Raw genomic sequence first — 12,785 nt, forward strand, 5'->3', positions numbered from 1 at the left:
TTTTCTGTCAGGCATGTGTCCATCTTGCCAGTAGCATGTCATGAGATGATTTTTCTGTGATATGTTGATGATGCAATTCGACCTGGTGCCTAAATATGCAGGGCTGTATGCTGAAAGTGAAAAATTTGTGCAGAAAAACAGGCAACCCAACCGTGTAATGGTCTGGGGAGGTTCTGATTTGGTTTGATGTTCAGGGAAGGGTGGGAGAGGGGGAGAGACACTGATTTTATCAAGACTAGGTCTTTTTCCTGCTGGCGCCTTCCAATTGGGGGTGAGTTCTAAGATCTAGGTGGACTTGAGTACCTTTTGAGAACAGGATGGTCCCTTGGGACATCAGGGTAACAGAGAATGTAATACCTGGTTTGGGCTGCTGCATTAGGGACTTTTTACTGTTTACTGTTTATGATGCAAATTCTTCAAGTTAGAGCATGTTTTCAAAGTGCCATTTCATGTCTCTGCAGCCATACTTTCATCATACACAAGGTCAGATTAGAGCTTGAATTGTAGTTTTCAGTACTTCTAGTCAAGCATCCCTTGGCTTTGTTGCTCCAGGTCTATCTGTTATGGTTCCAGGTTGCTGGTCCATTAGTTTTGTTGCTAACACTGAATCTGGCAAAATCAGGCAGAGCATAATGCTGTTGTCTGCTATAATATTACCCAACTTTGCATATCTTTGTCAATGATACTGTTATAGTGATGTTGTCTATTTCCTGCAGATTGGAAGGGGGAAACTGTGCAATTGTGCACCCAGGTGCTGTCTGTGTCATGGTGAGGTTGCTTCCAAAGCTCTACAGGGAGGAACATGCTCAGGTGAGTGCCTGGTTAGATGGTGCTGTCATTTACTTTTCTCCTACTCTTTGGCCCTGGCTCTTATGATAAGAATCATTCCCTCCTGCATAAAAATGTTGCTGGCATCAGTATAAAATACTAACAGAGGAATAATGCAAGTTTTGCTGTGCTCATCAGAGGAAAGAAAGCAGAGGGTTTTTTAAATAGTTTTAGGAGATTGTCTTCTAGAGAGATCATAGGATTTGGGGCATTAATGGGGTCTTGTGTTTAGGATACAGGTGCCCTGTAGATTCATAATGGCCTCTATCATTATAGTACCTTCCATACCAAAGATTCGTGCTGGGGGGGCGGGGTGTTGACTGTACACTTTGTTCCTTTTTTGGTGCAGAGCATCTGCTCTTTGGATGCAGCCCACTGCAGCTCTGGAGCTGGGTGCATTTGGTCTTGGTTCCAATCCCTCTGTATAAATTGGCCAGAGTAACTGCACAGGCATCAAGGGGTAGGAGAATTAGTTTTACTTAGGATTGGGAATTTGACTGGTCAAAAAATACCTTGTCAATTGACTCATCAAATATTGTCAAATAATGGTCAAATATTATCAAATATATTAAGCATTAATTTATAAGAATAATGAAGAGAGAGACTGTAATTTTTAGAAAGTTAGGTATTTAGATGGATTTTAAAAAACAAGTTAGTTAACTGTTATTGCGAACCAGTAACTGTCAGCATTAGGGAAGTGTAAATGTGAATCATATTCAGGACTGAACAGTTATCTGAAGCCACAGCAAGTCTTTGGGACCCTTTGTGGGTTGGATGTTGGATCTCTGCTTGCTGTCTGGTGAGCAATATTCAGAGTTTAGACTCAATAAGAGGCCTGACAATCCCAGTGTGACCTCATGCTTTTTATTTATTCATTTTATTGGATATGTATTTGTCTGTATTATTATAAAGGCAATCGGTAATTACCATGCTCCAGCAGCCTTGATGCATGTGTATAGGCACTCTTGGTGCCTACTATAAAGGGGAGGGCATTTAGTAGGTTCCTCCATGATGCAAGTATCTCATTTCTTTGCATAGCACATGCACCCAAATAAGATGTACACTTTGTTTTTGGAAAGCAGAATGTAGTAACAAAAAGTTTCTTCCAGAGTCATGGCCTGGCGCTGACTTTTTAATGGACAGACTGTGTCACAGAATGGCTGCCTGATTCTCTTAGCCAGTGAGCTGGAAGTAGCTGAGAAATGGTTGACACCAAACCTTGCCCTCCTGTTTGCTTACTGAGAGAAACAGGCAGCCATTTCGGACATAGCATTTTCCTGTTTCTATTCCAGTGAAGAAATGCCCCCGCCCAATCTTAAGACATGAACCCCAATTTTGGAGGGCTGATTTTTGGGAAAAATGTGCATGTGATATATGAGTCAATATGGCAGCTTATATAGTAACTCATGTTATTAGTGGGAATGGAGGCCACAAGTCCTTGCACAGTGGGCCATTACTTGCTAAGGAATGTCCATCTTGGAATTTGTTGCTGCCATTGTTTCAAAAGAATGTTAATATATTAAATTCAGAAAATATAAAGGGTCAAATCCAGCAAGCCGGGTTATACCATTCCTTCTGCCATTAGCTGTATACTACAATGGGAGAGGGGGCTGTTAAAGACTTTAGAGCAGGGGTAGCCAACCCATGGCTCTGGAGCCACACGCAGCTCTTCAGAAATTAATGTGTGTCTCCTTGACTCTTTGCACAAGCACACGGTGACCAGCTTCCATAGCTGTCACGTCACGTCACGTCACGTCACGTCACGTCACGTCACGTCACGTCACGCAGCTGCTTGCAGCGAGCACATTACTCAGTTTGGAAATTTGGACTCTGAAGCCACAGGTTGGCCGCCCCCGCTTTAGAGTGTAAGGATCTTTTTCCAGGTACCTCTTTGGGGCGCGTTTTGAAGGGATGTAAAAGCAAGGGTGACACCTCTTCAAGTACCCTGAGAGACATTATGCCTGTGTTATATACTAACTGCTTGATAATTAGACTCTATTCTTATTATGCTAAATTAGCTCTTTAGTAAAGCAAATATTTAAAGAGAGGCTGTCACTACAGTTTTGTGTTCAAACCATGTGCACATTAACTGACTTCCTAGTGCCTGCCCCAAGCTTTTCCCTACTGTCCCATGTGTGCTTCCGTTTGCTTACTAATAGCTGCAGAGAACAGGCATGGGCATGGGATATTAGGGAAGGAGTATGATCACTTGTGACTTCTGAAATGTTTGCTTATGCTTTTACTTGAAATTTTCCCGCCCAGAACAGTTCTTATTGGTCAGTGTACAGGAAGGACTACAGATCTTCTTGATCCAGAAATATACTCTTTGGGTAAGACAGACTGCTGAGAGAGCTGGCCATTCCTCCTCCTCCTTTTACTCCTAGGAGTCTGGGAAGGAGGGAATATTCTGTCTCGTGCTTCCTGTTTATCCATCTGCAACACAGCAGCTGTTACCTGGCCCCAAGCATTTACAATTTTCCTATATTGTGAGTAGTGCATGATGCATTTTCTGTTTACAGTCCTGGGGCCTAGTTCTGCTCTTGATTCTCCTGTTGTTGTAAATCACTGGAGCCAGTGGTGTGACAAGTGTAAAATGGTGCATCAGAGCAGAATCAAGCCCTCAGACTGTCTGTAGCAGTTACAAACTGGTGCATCAACCAGTAGGAATTTAGCGCTTCAGTCTCAAGATTTCCTTAGCCTCAGTGCAACTAGGAATGTTCTTGGATAAATTTTATGTTGTCAAACACTCCCTTGACACACCCTGACTGAACAAGCAGATTACTCAAATGATGTCTTCTTCCTTTTCTAAAATATTTGGATACAAATTAACATATAAACTGGAGATTTGCAATCACATCAGAACTCCTCATCTACGTCTCTGGAAGGCGGGAGCATAATTAACTTCTGGCATTTCTTGAGTCTTTGTAGCAATCCAAGCCAGCATCTATTAAAATTTTGATAATGACTGTAATTAATTTCTGAAAAACAAGTAGAACAGTTAATTAGATGAGAGAAATAGCAATCAAGAAATTTGCTGTAGCAAAGTTGGCTCTAGGGCTCTGCTGTACGAGACAGAGAAAAATAAAAACCGCACAGACTTTCAGTAGATGGCAGTATTATTAAAAATATAAAGTTCTGGGACACATATTCCATCTATCTCAGTAATGTATTTGTATCTATTAATCTTTATTTTATTTTTTTCTTCTTCACTCTTTTCTCATTTGATAAAAATGATTAGCAATATTTATTTGGTATGGCCACAGTGACTGGAGGTCCCATCTGAGATAGGAGCATCATTTGTCTCTTACTATGGATAAGAAACACCCCTGTCCCAGAAGACAGTATAGTGTAAATGGACAAGAGAAAGCATGGGAGGAGAAATTGGATCAGAGAGAGAAGTGACTTGCTAAAGGTCCCATCAACAGTAGAGCCGATGATAGACCTTGGGCCAAATTCTATTAAACCTATTAAACATGCAAGTGGATTTAGGGGCTCAAGTGTTATTCTATTCTACTTTGCGTGACCTCATGAAAAATGATTAATATAAAAGATGGGTTGGGTTCTCCTTTTTCTGTTTTTTTGTGACTTATGGGTCAGATGATGGTTCATTGCAAAATTAGATGTGATATGCGTGTTCATGAACTGGAACAAAATGGAATAGGATTGTGTTTAGATGCATAAGTCTGTCTATGCACCTAACAGGTGGAATAGAATCTGGTCCTTTGTTTCTCAGAGATCTTAATTTACTGCCTGGGTCCGTCAGAACGTGCTACCTTGCTAAGGGATGTGATTTAGTGTCTTCATAATCTCACGTTTAATTCTCGAATGCAGATACTGTGAGTGCAGATTCCCTCAGATGTCTTGGCCAGGTTTGCTTAGCATTAGGATGGCCATCATAGAGGACAGTCAGGTTGTCCTCTGTCCTCTGTTGATACAAAACCGGACGCCTAAATGGCCTCTAGAAAAATAGAGGACATAAAGGTGTTTGTTTTTGTATCAATAGAGGACAGAGTAGCAGAAAACTGGAATGTCCTCTATGATGGTCACCTTGCTCAGCATGCAAATGTGACGAGCTGTTAGTGCTTTGGTAATCTTGTGCCTCTCTGGAATTTTTTGCTGCTTTTTCATGGCCACAGTAAAGGTTTGGTCTCCAGAACATAGCTGCTGATTCTGTTTGGAGGAGGGTGAGACAGAACAGGCTGAAATCTGCTCTTCTGTGGTTGTCAGGTTTGTGATGCCAGCACCAAGTAGTGAGACTAGGGACTGGCTTGGTACTTTTTCTTATATTGAATAGTATTAAGAGGCCACTTGTGGAGTGTGAAGCTACTCACTTTACATAATAGACTCATGATCTGGTACAAAAGGGGATAGTGAGAGTTGAGTAGTTTTCCTCATCGAGTAATAACACATAGGGAAAATGAGGATTTTTCCTTCCCAATCTGTGTACTTGTTACAAATGCTGTTTTTCCTTTCCCTTTATTGCATTGGTGTTTGATAGCTGTGATGAAGGCATATCAGATACTTTCTGTATAGAGCCTTCCAACTGTGGACTCCTAGACCTAAAAAATCCCTCTGGTACATGGGCAGAAGGGAACAGGGATCTGGCATTTGTTTGCCCATATGAATGCTCCCTTCAGTCTGTTTTCAAACAAGAAAGGAACCTTTGTGCTTGCCTTTGTAGTGAAGGGGCCAGGAAGGGGTAGGAAGATCCAGCTTCTTTGTTCTAGGTTTGCTGAACTTGCAACTGATGCAAGAGTGCACAGAGGAGTGTAACAGGGAAGGTTGTCTTTTTTTTTTTCTATGCTGTTTAGACCCATATGCAGCACTGGAGGCCATAAAGATGGGGGCAGGAAGGGTAAAAAAGTGGACTGCATCCAGATGAGCATGGATATGCGGTATAGTATGTGGCGCCACAGATACTTCTGCGGTGCCACACAGCGCATATGTAGGCATTCCTTGTGCTGCTACTTTGCAGTGTGGGTGGTTTTCTTGACCCTGGGAGATCCTGGGGTCAAAAAAAAATCCCACATCAAAAAACAGTGGGGTAGTGCATGTGGAGGCAGTGTGCGCCACCCAAAACAAAGCCTGTCTGGCTGGAGATATACTCCAGCTGCCAACTTTACCCGGCCTTACCTGGTCTCCTGGTAAGGCTTCTGGGACCAGCACAGTTTGAGCTGAGCTTGAATGAAATAGAATGTTCTTCAATAGCAGGGGTGAGCAATGAATGGGAACTGGACTCCTCTTAATGCCAGGTAAAAACACCTCACATCTGTGCATGAAGTTCTCTCTCTGGAAGAGTATCAGGGTCAATTTAGCTCTGTATACTGTACAAGTTTTTTAGTTCTACTGAAGAGAGAAAACAGCAACTGCTGCTTTGTGCAGAAGCATTAGTGGACATTAGTAAAAGCTAATGCATCCTGATTCTGACCTAAGGAAATAAAATCCATTCCCTGTAGGATTTGTTGCTTCTCAGTGACCTTTTTCAGACCCAAGCAGTGATGTGCTCAACTAACGCTGAATGTGTCAATGTAGTAAGGGCAGTAATAGGTAACAATTTAGAGAGGAAACTCAGTTTGACACAACGCTTTTCTCCTGTTCCTTCAGAATGACAATTAAAAGATGATGAGAATAGATCTGTGGTTGTATGTTGCCCCCATTTCTAGATGCAATAAAAAAAAACCACTTGGATGTCAAATGCAACATATGAAAATTTGCTAAAAGCCCTCATAAAAAAACCAAACCAAAATGAAGGAAAAGTGCTGTTTGATTCTTTAAGTGAGAGAGAGAGAAATATATATATAGGGAATTGCTCCTGGGATTTCAGAAACTGAGAGCTTTTGCAAACTAAGCATGTTCCCATCAGTGTATTCATTGTAATGACTATGTTTGTGCGAGGCATATTTCCTTCCTTTAAATACAAAATCTTCAGTGACAAAAAAGAGAAAAAAATTGACACTTATTTGGAATAAACTGGGTTTATGTTCTCTCTAGTCAAGCAATGTGGATAAGAGCATTCACAATAGGATATTTGTTTTGAACTTTTAAAAGCTGTTTCTTTTGGAATTTCCTGCCTAATTGATGATATCCTGGAATATTGCCTGTCACTCATGTCACACTTCAGTCCCTAATTTTTATGATGTCACAAAACCATGCATTCTGGCATATCTTTAGTGAACTGGAAATATAAAGACATATATCACTTATGATGAGAATTTTTTACAGGGCAAATTGAGAGACATTTCTGTTCCGAATGCTTTTCATGATCTGGTTTGTGGAATTGTTCAGTGAATAAAGAAGAGAAAAGAATGAGCTGTATACTTCATTAAAAAATTAGGACACGGTCCATTCAGGAAATTATTCAAGTAATCTGGTTGATCAGTATTATTTATTGTATCAAACTGGATTTGGCCCCTTTGTTATAATTCCCCTTTAACTTTTCCCTTTTGATAGGTCATGTCTGAGATACTGGGCATGTTTACATGAGCTGCCCACTGCACAGTTGCTGCTGAGCAGTCATTTAGTACTTGCATAGGCACACTTGCATGGCAAGTACTAAATGACTGCACAGTAACCAACGATACTGCACAGTAGCTTATTACTAGTGCTCAGTAGCATTGTGTCATGGTTTGTGTCTGGTGACGCTGCTGTGCAGTAGTAACGAGCTACTGTGCAGTAAGCATCTTGTGTAGGCCCGGCTACTGTGTGCGACCCCACTATAGGAACAGGAGGAAAACATTTTGTATTATAGCAACATTTTTGCTCAATTGTTCATTTCAGGTGCATTGAGAACTAAAGAGAGAGTCATTTGGTTGTTTTAATACCTGTTTGAATCTTACCAAGTAAGATTTTATGCTTTTCTGTTGATCAACTGAATTACCTGACTAAAGTGCAGGAGTGATTTTTTTTAAATGAGTTTTTTATAAGAATAGAAATTGCGCTCCAGGGAATCACCAAAGTCACCTTAGTCCTCCGTATGAAGTAGACATATTATGTGTCCAGAGAGGGGCACTCCTGTGCTTCAGTTGGGTAACTCAGAGTTAGTCACAAGCTGCACTTTGGGTTGTACACTAGGTGAAACAGAATTTTGTCAACAACCATTTTTTGTTAGTACCACGACATACCTGAGATTATGGCAATATGTGCTGTAAGTGGGTCTCAAGGGACCCCTGGTCAGGTCTCCATGCCTTTTTTTAGAGATGTACTTCTCAAAACTGAGGGTAGAAATGCATGAGATAGAGTTGAGCAGAAGCATGTTCTTGTTATATATATGAGGCTCAGGGTGCATGCTCTGTAGTTAGTTCTGGGATGTGGCAGCCAGATTTCCCCCCTGAACTTTTACCGATTGGATTGCCCCCATGAAGAGGCCCAGCTGACATATCTCAGAGTATAGTGATTGTAGGCTTTTCTTTGCTGATGGATCCTGCTTGTAAAGAGAACAGAAAACTTGCAGTCTATCTGCATGCCATGTCATTATTCAGACTCAGAAAATTAGGTTCATTTATTCACCAAAGAGCAGCAGTGGAGGTTTTCACTCTGTTTTATACAGAGCAAGGCCTCTTACTCCTTTCTGTTTGCCTGTCCCATAGCCTGTCCTTTTAGCCCTGTGCTTTTTAGCTTGCTCTTCAAACTGTTAACAAAAATGTGGAATTTCCCAAACTCTCAGACTGTGTTTTTGCTTTTTAAAAAAGCCCTCAAATAAGGAATTCTTCTGAGACTCCCTGTAAGTTAAAAAGAAACCTTATCTTTCAGCTGCGCCTATGGCATTTCATAAAAGTCTGCACTGGGATCCTATCAATGCTTCACAGTACTTGGGACAAGAAATGAAAAGCTTCTGAAGTTAGGTTGACTTGGGGAATAAGAATGGAATTCAATGAGTTAGAATTTCCCCAGGGGTTAATAGCTTACACTGAGGGCTGAATCAGGGGTGGGCAATTATTTGGGTCTGAGGGCTACTTAGGGAGTTTTGGTGAGCTGTTTATATGCCTAAGTGAATAGTTCAACTTATTTGAACAATTTGTTTTTTGTTTCAACCTGAGGTGCAATAGAATGACCCAGGCACATATATACCGGCTGCAAGTAAAGTATCCCAAAGGCCTACAAGTTAAGGCATCTATTTAAGAAGCAATAAGTTCACCTCACCCAAAGTGGGGCTGAACTTGTATTTTTGCTTCCTAATAAAGGGCTCTAACCACCATAAAGTGAGTTATGCCATGCCTGATTTGTTATTTGGTGTTTCTCCTGCAGCTAGGAAATACTAGCAACTGTTTCTCAGAGATGCTCTATATACTGAGGCCAGCAATGCAGTAGTTGCAGTACAAACCACAAACCACGCTGTTTCTCATTCCAGAACTGCTTGTGAACTCTCTGACTATTGAAAATTGTATAGGTCAGGAAAGAGAGACCGTATGTGAAAAACTTGGTTTAGATAGTTCCCTCAAAGGAGTCCTAAGAATATAAAAAGTGCTGTAGTGTGTCAGACCGCAGGTCTGTCTAGCCCAGTATCCTATCTGTCACAGTGGCAGTGTGGGGCTGCTAAGGGGAAGTATTTTTAAGCAGGGCACATTCAGAATGATCTGTCCACTACTCCTGCTCTCTACATCTTCCAGTCACACAGGCCATCTCTGCCTTCATTAGCTGTAGCTGAAATGAGTGTACTATATGCAATTTATCAAACCTACTTCCCTCCCCGAGTTTTCATTCCAAAGAGAAATGGACACTAGAAACACAAAAGCTTTGTTTATATTGGAGTATATTATACGGCCCAGTTCTGCAAACCCTCACCTGTGCAGTTTTTACTCATTAATGCCACTGAATAAGAAGGGACTAAGGGCTGGCCATTTCCAATTACCTCAGGAGTTACTCTATTGTTGATTCATTCTGGACACAATTTCCAAAAGCATGCAAGTGACTAAAGAGCCTAATTCACATTTACATGAGTGACCTAGGGTCTTACAAGAACATGGAATTTAGGCTCCTAACAACCCAACTTGCTTTCGAAAATGAGAGTTGTGTTCCTAAGTCACTTAGAGCTTTTGAAAATGTTACTCTCTCTGTGTTGGCTTTTCCACTGCTATGAAAAAATGGTACCTACATCAGGGAGGTGGGGAGAAGTTAAATTAATGAATAAAAACTGAGATTTTTGAATGGGAGGTGCTGTGGGATTCATTTATTATTCTGTATTTTAGAATAACATATGGAACTATGGCTATCTTACAGGAGAGAGAATTGCACCTGATTAAAATGAATCTACACTGCAGATTATTTGAAGTGCTCCCCTTCTCTCATACGGAAGGGGAATTACCGTGATATATATTCAGCAACCAAATTGGAGGAAGCTGGGAACTACTTAAGAATGTTGGGCAAATTGCTAGGTGACATTTTGACCTTAGACACTAATCTGATGCACAACTGCAAACCTTTCTGTATTCTAATTGAACCTCCAGTATCCTGACTCATGGTGCAAGTAATATGTGTTATGAAAATCAATCCATATATATGGGGAAACATAGACTGGTTTCCTGCCACCATTAATATTTTCACTAAAAAACCATTTTACTGGAACTAATATTCCTGAAAACATCACATTTTATTCAAAACAAGGCAATATTGTTATTGACAGAGCTGCTATGATAATGAGAACAATCAATTTTTTGTACTCCATTATGGTCACATGAGATTTATTTTGGAGTAAATCTGTTGTTTCACTTACTCAGGATCTGTAGTTTTCACTTTTATTTTTTAAACTTTTCACAGCTTTTCAATGTATTTTGCATCCAGTAGAAGTGAATAAAATAATAGAATTAAAAATGAAGAAGCGTTAAAAACTAGCCATTTATTTCTTCAGGTCAATGAAGCTTCTTATAGGAGACTCATAATCTGCAATAAGGGTAGTGGAAGAGTATACACTTCTGCTTGTGTAATATGAAAAGAATAGCAATTGAGATTTAGGGCAAACATTTCCTGAGAACTCTTAAGGAACCAAACTAAGTGGCCACATTTTGAACTGTTTAATCTTGTGATAAGTGGGAATGGGAAAATCTGGATGCTGACCTCTTTGTAAATATGTCCTTGATTACGGGTATCAGACATGAAAAATGTAGGTCTCAGGTTCTTCTAAACTTGGCCTACACCATAAAGAGTCTGAACAACAGAGTAAGTTAGAGTGGGCAAGCAAAGCCCCAGGCTCAAGCACTGATTTAGAGGTGGGAACAGCATGGCCTCCTTCCCTCCAAGAGTCTTCAAGAGGCACAGCTCCACCCCCAGTAGTGTATCCGGGCAGGCGGAGGGTGCAATGATGCCCTTGTGGAGGTTTTGCCACAGGAGGCACAGACCTGTGTCTGAGAGGTGGGAAGGAGCAAACAGGACAACCCCTGGGAGCCTGTGCTGCTGCCTGTCCACCTGCAGCAGCAGCAGCAGCCCAAGCTCATGCTACAACAGCCACAGCTGTAGCAATAGCAGCTGCCACCTGGGAGAGGAGAGCCAGGCAGGTAAAACTTCTTTCTCCCCCCTCTCCCCACCCCTTTCACTGATCAGCATAATTCCTCCCCACATGTACCTCCGCCCCAGGCACTGAAGGAGCTCCCTATACCTCTGGGTATGAGTCTTGTCTTTCCTATGTCCTTGCACTCTGAATCCAGTAATGTTACTTCTGATTCAGATTGCAAGATCAAACCCAGATTTCTTCATGTGTGATGCCATAAGACATACCCATTATTCTTTGCTAACCAACATTTATGTTAAGTATTTCCTTGAACAATATTTCATAGACATTAGGGCTGGAAGGGACCTCATGAGATCATTGGGTCCAGCCCCCTGCCCAATATAGTTTACTTGTCCAAACAGTTTTCTTACAAAGATGTATATTGGTGTATACTAGGTACAGCTACCCTTGCACAAAGTCCAGTTAAATCTTCAGGCCCTGCTACTTCTCTGGCTGGCATAAAAATTGCTTTAAAAAATCAATGCAAGTTCAATTAAAAAAGTGCTTTAAAAGCAACAATGAATTAAGGTCTCAGTCCAGCAAAGCACTTAAGCAGGCGCTTAAAATTAAGCATGTGCTTCAGCATTTTGGTAGATCCTGGACTTAATTTACTAAAACAATCAATTTGTCCAAGTCAGTGGTGACTCTTTGCATGCTTAAAGTTCAACACATTCTTCAGTACTCTACTTGGTTGGACCAATGGCTGTGTGGTGATATTTCCTTCTTCTACAAGGGAAATTGACAGCTCCCCTTGTCTCCTTCACAACCCTAGTGCTGCAACAAAAGAACTTGACTATGAATGACCTAGAGGTCAGACATGAGGAGATACGAGCTGTTTTCATAGTTTCATAGTAGCTAGGGTCAGGAGGGACCTGAACAGATCATCTAGCCTGACCCCCTGCTGCAGGCAGGACTGAATGCTGGGTTCACAAGACCCCAGACAGGTGATCATCCAACCTCCTCTTGAATTTGCCCAAGGTAGGGGCGAGGACCACTTCCCTGGGAAGTTGGTTCCAGATTTTGGCCACCCTAACTATAAAAAACTGCCTTCTGATTTCTAGCCTTAACCTGTTCCCCATCAGCTTATTACCATTGTTCCTCATCACCCCAGGTGGTGCTAGGGAGAAAAGGGCTCTACCTTTTTGCTGTTGATCTCCCCTGATGAGTTTGTAGGCAGCCACCAGGTTCCCCCTCAGCCTCCTCTTGCTGAGGCTAAACAGGTTCAGGTCCCTCTGTCTCTCCTTGTAGGGCCTGTGTTGCTGCCCTCTCATGAAGCGGGTGGCCCTCCTCTGAACCCTCTCCAGGCTGCCCGCATCCCTTTTGAAGTGCAGCGCCCGGTACTGGACACAGTACTCCAACTACAGCCTGACCAAAGTCGCATAGAGGGGGAGTATCATCTCTCTGGAGCGCCTTGAGATGCACCTTTGGATGCATGACAAGGTATAGTTTCATAGTTTCTAGGGTCGGAAGGGACCTG

At 41.7% G+C, this 12,785-nt stretch overlaps 1 protein-coding gene across 1 annotated transcript in view; it reads left to right on the top strand.

Moving 5' to 3' along the window:
- WDFY4 (WDFY family member 4) overlaps nucleotides 1-12,785 on the top strand; it is a 376,632-nt gene that overhangs the window by 82,211 nt on the left and 281,636 nt on the right. Inside the window, exon 13 of the mRNA XM_019502557.1 lies at nucleotides 717-810. Within this exon, the coding sequence (XP_019358102.1) occupies nucleotides 717-810 (94 nt within the window). The remainder of the gene's footprint in view (nucleotides 1-716; nucleotides 811-12,785) is intronic.

This window comes from Gavialis gangeticus, unplaced genomic scaffold (genome assembly GCF_001723915.1).
Source record: "Gavialis gangeticus isolate Ggan-Ray unplaced genomic scaffold, GavGan_comp1, whole genome shotgun sequence".
Lineage (NCBI taxonomy): Eukaryota > Metazoa > Chordata > Crocodylia > Gavialidae > Gavialis > Gavialis gangeticus.